This window comes from Glossina fuscipes, unplaced genomic scaffold (assembly GCF_014805625.2).
Source record: "Glossina fuscipes isolate IAEA_lab_2018 unplaced genomic scaffold, Yale_Gfus_2 2, whole genome shotgun sequence".
NCBI classification, from domain to species: domain Eukaryota; kingdom Metazoa; phylum Arthropoda; class Insecta; order Diptera; family Glossinidae; genus Glossina; species Glossina fuscipes.
Window position 1 is genome coordinate 18,502,969 of NW_023998416.1, and position 8,235 is coordinate 18,511,203.

At 33.8% G+C, this 8,235-nt stretch overlaps 1 protein-coding gene across 1 annotated transcript; it reads right to left on the reverse strand.

Annotated features, from left to right (window-relative positions):
* Positions 1 to 3,281: 3,281 nt before the first annotated feature.
* LOC119634208 (odorant receptor 74a-like) lies at positions 3,282 to 5,877 on the reverse strand. Its single transcript, XM_038028243.1, has 5 exons — positions 5,136 to 5,877; positions 4,546 to 5,068; positions 4,373 to 4,468; positions 4,119 to 4,301; positions 3,282 to 4,040 (listed from the first exon to the last, which is right to left on the reverse strand). Exons 1-5 carry the CDS (start codon positions 5,492 to 5,494, stop codon positions 3,990 to 3,992), a joined length of 1,212 nt encoding a protein of 403 aa, XP_037884171.1. The 5' UTR covers positions 5,495 to 5,877; the 3' UTR covers positions 3,282 to 3,989.
* Positions 5,878 to 8,235: the final 2,358 nt, after the last annotated feature.

Here is an 8,235-nt window from a genome sequence, read left to right on the forward strand (position 1 = left end):
TGTATTCATTATTATCAATCTTTTTATTATTTTTTCTGTTTGCACCTTCCTTTATAGATCCATCCTTCATTATACCGACCAATTTGGAACTACTTTTAAACTTGTCTGTCCGTATGTCCGACTTGTTTTCTTGCGCTTGGGCTCTATTTAAAATAGTTTCGATCGCTTTTTATACAGAATTATATAACTCAGAGCGTATACGTAATTTTTAAAGTTTGTTGCTGATTTCTTTATAGAGAGTCATCCATGAAACATCTTGCAACTCTACAAGTCCTTAGGATTAGGGACCATTGCATTTGCTTGTAAATTTTTAGACTTAATCCTAGCCCTTCTAACCCGTTTTTTAAAGTTTTTGATACAACGCCTATAGACGGTATTTTTATAGGTATTACTTTTACGCTTTCAACATCCCTCTGCCAGTCTATTGGTACGATAGATGTACGTATGTATGTATTCGCTTATTTTTTCTGGGTACTTTTCAATTACATTTCCATCATTTCGTTCAGATAAAGCAATAAAATGCAAATTTTTGCTCTCTTCGTTAATCACTGTGATGTCTGGCCTATTATGGACTATCATTTCTTCAGTTGGGATGATTCTGTCTCAGTATATTGGGCAGATTTTTGGCCATCTTTTCCGGTTGCATTTTTCTAAAAGAATTAAATGAATTATTTCTCCTACAAGATCATATCTGTGCGTATAAGCTCTCTTTGCGAACTATGTGCCTTTCGATGTTAACATTCATATCTACATCGATCGCTTAAATAATTTTCTGCGTATTTTATTTGATCTTCTCCAATAATTATGAATCGTAATCATAGTTAAGATCTTTATCAACTTATGCTGTATCAATACTTGCTAGCCTAACAAGATATTTTATCGCTCGTTATGGTAATTGCCGCGTTAACTATGATGAAAGTAAGCTGACTTGCGCAGCTTGGTTATGTCCAATGTTTTCGATGAATGTAAAAAGTCTTAGCGCGAAAGATATTCGGTCTTAGTCCACCTTTTGTGCGTGACGAAATTTTCTACTTTATTATACTGGTATTGCGGCAAAATGTTTGAATGAGAAATGTCAAATTTTCCAATGCAAATATCAAAGCAATAAAAACTAATATAGGTCTAATTATCTTCACAATCCAACAGGTTGCAGTCTTATGATTAATATTATTATTCGAATAGTTTTTCATAAGTGTCGCTTTGCTCTTTTCATTCCCGCAAGTGGAGGAGGTGTGTTCATTTTATGGGAAAGTTTGCAAAACTCAGAAGTATAACTTCAGAAAATGTCTAGACTATATCAAATCCTGAATCGATTTAGAAAATATTCCTTTTTTTCATTATTATATGACGAATTGGGTAGGAGATTCCTATTCGGGCAATAGGGCTGCGGTGGAAAAGGAATGATGTTTTTACCGACTGAGCACTGAGCACTTACTGCAACAATGAGCAAGGAAAAGTCTAGCGCATTGAGATTTGAGCCCGCGAACACAAGCTCGATGGGCGGGAAAATTAAAATTAAAAAAAGAAAAATGAAGATATGACTGCTTCAAGCTTAACGAAAACGTTAAATGTTCTTACACGGAGGTTGACATCGACAAGGGCCAGAATCGGTCAGAGAATTTGCCTAACGATCACTTGAGAATACCTTTATTTGTTTGCACTATCGAAATAATGGAGTGCTTTGCTCATTACTTGTAAGCAAAATATGCACGTCTATGGTCTATGGGCGATTTCGCAGTACCCCATATGAGGATGGAAAGAGTAGGCCATTCACAATAGCGAAATTCTATTTGTTTATTTCTTTTTGGGAGTTTTTTCGAAAAATTAAAAGACTCATCATTCATTCATTCATGGTTGTCTTACATGTTTTAAATTTTAAATAATATATTCATTTGAAACTTTATTCATTTAAAAAACTTATCTTGCTTAACAACCCTAACACTTGTGGTGTTAATATACTTTAATGCTTTTTTGAGTGTCGTAAATTCCTGCAAAAGTGTACACATTTTTTTGAACATTTTAAATATATACACAAAGCATTTAATGCCATTAGTAAAATACAAGCGTTATCACTTAACAGTAACTCAAACTTAATCCTTTCTGTTTTCTTTTTTTTGTTTCAGGAAGAATAATGTATTCATTCTCACTTTGTGTTTTTCCTGGTTTCTCCTTTTACTTTAATGCCTGCGTACCTGAGCTCAGATATTTTACATATAATGTGGACTCGAAATATAACACATATGTGGCTTATAAGCGCATGAGAAATGACTACGACCGAATAAGCAATGAATGTTGTATGTCAGGCATTTGCAAGAATATGTCTTCAGATGTTGTATATAAATTACTTTAGGGAGTATTTCCATTCTCAGTGAAATGTTACAAGACAAAAAAGTAAAGCAACTCATGACAAAATGGCGAAAGATTTTATTGGAGGAAAACATTTTTGCTGAAGGATACATCTATTATTCCGTTGAACTCTCTTTGAAAATCTTTTTCGGTTTAAGGGAAGGGAACGGCAAGTTTCTCCACAACTACCATTGAATTAAAATGAAAAATTATATTCCTATGCCGTGAAGTGGTTTGTAAAATCGAATTATTAAAAGAATATCGAATTAAACTGGTGTTGAGTTTTTGTAAAACTCCCAAACTTCTTAGTAGACAATTTGGCGGGTGATGCAATAAACGACAATTCAAAGTAGAAACACTCCAAAATGCTATATCGTGTGTTTAAAACCTCACATCTTTTTATTGAGCGTTTTATTTTAACCGTGATATGCATATTGTTGCCAATTTTATCTTACTTTTAATTTTTTTTATCTAAATCTTGTTTACCAAATTAATTTCAAAATCAAGAGGAACTTGAATGTAGACAATTGGAAACGATATGCATTTAAGTGTTAGCGCCTTAAAGCATTAGCATCTAGAGCTATCAGCTTTTATTGAACAATCAAGCGCAATTGAGATTTGAATCCACGAGCATTGCGTTGTTAATCGATGTCCTTTCCCTACTCGGCCGCTCAGGCGGATTTACTTTGAAAACTTTCTTAATTACTCAGTTGTTTCATGTTCATTGTATTTGGTAGAATATATTATGAACATTGATGAATACAATAGAAATTTTATTTAGTTTTTGATAATTGTCGATATTTCTCGATATACTGAACATAAACAAAAGCTAACAACGAATGCGTTGTTTAGGTGCAGAAATAATTCCTTATCGGTGTCTTTTCTATGAAAAAGCACTTTTTCTCAAGGTAAGAGTTCAAATATCACTAAGCGTTACTTCTTTCATGTTTTAGGCGGGGCATGAATTCCGTATTAGCGGTGTTTTGAGGGAGAATGGAAGAGAAGAAGTCATCCTTTGAATCTAATGGTAACCAGATGGAATAATGTAGGGTAACTCCTGTTCAGTGCTGTTAAAGTTTCCTGGTCGAGTTTTGGCATATGGGTTGGAAAGCCATCACGTTCTCATTTGTAGAACATTTCGCCTGCTGTGTTGATAGCATTTCGGTGGAGCAATCAAACTATCGCACGCAGTTGACCAGATATAATATATATGTGCAGTTGTTAACGGTTCTCCTGACAATTGGTTTTTTTTCGCCTGATCATGGATTTTCGACTTCTGTATTTTGTCCAATTTTCGCCATCCGTCAAGTTCACCATCAACATCACTTGTAGTATTGACCTTGAACTAAGGAGAAAAACGAGCGCATGCTTTTCTTGCTTTTATCAAAAGTTCCAAAAAGTATGTATTATATGTATTTCAGTTTTAAGATGCTTCTACCTTCACAGGGAGAAAACGCTTTGTGGCAAATGCTTACAGGCAAGGTGAAAGGATTTCATAGAAAAATCGATAAGTAACTATGTTTGCAATACAATCTGCTACTCGAACGTACACTTTACAATGTGAATATCCCTAACGCATAAAGAAGAAGATTAATCTCTTTATTTTGCGTATGCGTTTATAATACAGTTTTTTATTTTTTATTTTAACGAAATGATATCAAGCAAGTAAAATATGAACCTGCTCCTTGTAATATCTAAAAAAAAAAAATAAATAAATCTCAAATTAAAAGCGATTAATTGCGGGAAAAAATAACTTTTCTTTTTCTTTTTACCTTAATCACCGTATTTAAGGAAACAGTGAAGAAATTTAAGCCAGTTAAATAGAATGGTTTCCGATTCAAAGCGATTGCCATAGTTAGCAGTTTCATTAGTCGTACATTTTCGCTGGAGTCTGAGGAACGTGCTATAACAAACTCCCAATTGGAATTGTAGTACACACTGCTGACTTCGTCGGTCTGCGATGGCGAAAACAATCAATGAAAGCAAGAATGTATTTTTCTAAATTATAATCAACTTTCATAAATACCGTAGCTATTATGGTGGAACCCAATTCACCAATTATCATAAGTTCTTGAATTTTACCAAACATCCAGAAAATGTAAGCAAAACTGCCCAAAGGATTCTATGAGACAGACATTATTGAAATCAAAGAAACTTGAATTAGATAAATAAAGAGATTTTTTGCCAATCGACGCTCACCATGTAAACTTTAGAGGCCACGGCACACAAACACATTGCCGCGAATGAAAATAAAATAAATATGCGAAAAGAAAATTCGTTTTGTATTTCTTGAGCGAATAAATTGAGTCGTTCATTTTCATTAATCGTTGCCACAACGATTTTGCGAAATCTTCGCGCGATCTCACTATTACTAGGATTCTTTAATAAATTTGCAGTTTTCTTTTGTAAATCCTCGTTCATAAGTAGATAACGACTGTGTAAATGTAAAACGACTAAACCCAAGATATTTGGCTCAGCGGAAAACAATGAAACAACTAGGAAACCTATCCAAATATTACTTAGTAGGCAGGGTAAGTAAATCGGGAGAGATCTGTACTCGAAAGGCGGTATCATTTTAAATGTTAACTCACGACTACCCCTGCTTAGTAGTAGTATGAGAGGCGTTACAATAAAATTAATCAATGTTGCAACATACATGCTCGAGAAAACGTAAAGAGGCCAAAACCTTGGCTGAATCTTCTTGTATAACGAAGGATGTTGTCTTCTGATCGAAATAAAATATTGAATGAAATTATTAATATTCTTAAATTAATTTTACATTAACTTACTCATCCACATAAATATCGCTATAGAATTTTCGTAATAAATTTTTGAATTTATTTTTTCTATAACCCAAAGTAAAGCCGCGTATATGCGCTTCAATTAGAACTAAATATGTTGGTACACCATTTAATAGTTCGTCCAGATTTTGCATATTAAAGCGTAAATAACGAAGTTCCGCGTCATTGGTTAGCACAAATATGATAAAAGCCAAAAGCCAACAAAATCTGTCAAAAAAATACGCCCACCTGGGTGCATCGTCCTCTAGAGGCCAACAAACTATATGAGTTAAACGAAACATGGCAATCGGCCAAGAGAGACGCACCAATTTGCCATCACTTAATTTCGGACGATACAATATATTCATTGTTGATGCGTTGTTAATAAACGCAGAACGTTATGTGTCCCTTAGTGTCGTCTCAAATATTTTTATATAGTACGTATAACGCAAACTTATATACAGAGTTTTGTTTATAATTTTTTCTCAGTTTATTTTCAAATTAAAAGTTTTCTATAATGTTGGTGGCAATTAAGTTATTACTGCATAATTTGTTTGTGTATAGTGGATTATAAAAAAGTTTTGAAACAAAGTTTCTCTCGATACCTTATACAACGAAGGACTGTACGTCAATTAGGTGAAATTTATATCTTTTTACTTTTAATTTCTTGAATTATCGTAAACACCATATTAAACACTGTTTTTTTTTTTTTTTTTTTCTTTTCTTTTCTTTTCTCTTCTAGTCTATTTACTCGTCTATCATAAAATTCAATATACATTGTCTTCCGTTCTAAACTTTTAACTTTGTTTTTACAAACTTTTCAACTTTATTTATTTGTTTAATTTTTTATATTCTTTTATTGTTGTTTAGTTGTTAGTTGTTATTGTTGTTGTTGTTGTTGTTGTCCCCGTTATATGAAAAAGTTTTCATATTACGCGTGTATGCATGTGTGTATGCATGTGCGCATTTATTTATATACTTTTAATGACTTGATTTGATTTTGTTTATTTTTTTATAGCAAACTTGGCTAACATCGAAAGTAGGCTTCAGTTGTTTCCGTATTGATGATGTAGAAGTATTCGAATTTAAAACAAGTAAGAGTGCTGTAGTCGGACAAAGCCGATCACTAGATGGCCTAAATCACTTTACTCAACTCATAGTACACCATAAATTTAGAGACATTACCTTATTTTTATGTAAATGCACAGTTTTCATCAAACTCCTCATATTGGAGGATATTCAAACGTCAATGAAGTCTAAAAATTGTCAAAGCTTTTACTATTTTCCATTTGCTAGGCAGGTCTATCTGAAGTCCTCCGAGGTGGTACAGCCATACGCGTGCACGAACTTAGTATATCAATGTAAGGTGTGAACAATGCACAACAGATAGTTTTATATTGCAATCAAAAAGTGTCCGGAATTAGCTAAATACGTCAGTTGTTGGGTAGTTTGTAAAATTTATTACAGAGAGTTTATTACTATGTAAGGTTGGCCAAGGAGTAAGCTTTTTCACAACACAGTCCCATCGAGCAACATTCAGTAGTTTTGACGCTAAGGTTGTAGCGAGCTTTTCGAAGTGCATCTCTTCATTGTTGGTGATTTCGGCAGCTTTGGGAAGAAAACCATAAATTCCGCAAGTAAGATGCCGGATAAAACAATTCGAACTAATAACTGTGGCAGTGCCTTGTTGTCCTTTCTCCAAGATATGGACTTTTGTTCCTTGATTTCGTTCGCGCTTAAATGCGAACTTCCACTGACTTGGAAAACGGCGCATTCGGTTCACTATGAAAATAGTGAAGATACTGTGATCAGTTATTTCTTCATATCTTTGTTTTTTGATTATCATGGTTAATTTTTACGAATTTTTTTTTTCCAAGGCATTCAACATTTAAGATGTCCACAAGGCCAGAAAACTACCGACAAATGCTTGTTTTCGATGGAGAAAAGATGCCGCAACACGTCTTAAGCCAATGTTCAGTTTGAGTAGTATTTTCTCCCATCCACATATGAGATTCAGATAATTCCGTTGGTTTGAAAGCAATGAAAGTAACATTACTGCAGTTTGTAAGATCGTAGCTCGTAAGCAAGGAGATCCTTTAAAATATTTAAATTTTATTAGGGTCTAGATGCATGGGACCACAGTGTTAAGTTGCAGAATCACAGAAGAATTCGCTTCATTGACGCTTCTAAAATTAATTGTGTCTAAGTGCTTAAAATGCTGACATCTCTGAAATTGTTTAGCCATAAATCTCCCTACAACGCGAATCTTGAATCGCTTAAGCTTATACCAAAGATAATAAATTAAAAAAATAGGGACTTTTTTAAGTCTTTATCTATGTGAAACTTATAATGACCGATTTAGTGACGCGATCATTTAAAAAAAAAAATGTGAATAAGTAGAAAAGTTTTTCTTAGGACGGGTTCAACATAATTTGCTCGATACTCTTTGACATAAAATGGAATGTAATGTAAAATTTTAAATTCGATCATACACGATGCCGAAGAAACATGAAAATAAAATAATTGTTTGTAACATATCCACCGATATGTGCATTCAGGTGAAGCGTTATCGCTAATGGTGGAAGATGAATGTGACTAAACGGTAACGGCCGGCCACATCAAATACTGCACTAAAAATAAGAAAACTATATTCATTAAGATCTTAATTATGCAATAGATTAAGGTTTAAAAATCCGATCTACCAGCGCCCCATGTTTTATAATATGCTTTAAAGTACGCTGCAGATTTCGTTTGTTTGATATTTTTGTGGAAGGGCTTCGCTTCTTTTTCTTTCCTTTGGCCTTTTATCTGAATTTGTGGTCTATTACGGGAATAACCATGAGTGAATCTCGCAGAATTAACATCAGTTTTTGGTATTAGGTCGCTTTCCTGTCGCGGCTAGCAGGCAATCAAATGTCTCGATTGATTACTTGTGAAACACAATACATCCATACTTGCATAGCGGAGAGAAAGTGTTAAAACTTATTACGAAAGCAATAAACACACGATTTGGTTTCGTGTATATGGGACGAAGATCACAATTTGTCATTAGTATTGGAATGTTGCCCCTGTAAGTGCGCAAAAAATAGCAAGAATTAGACGATATACC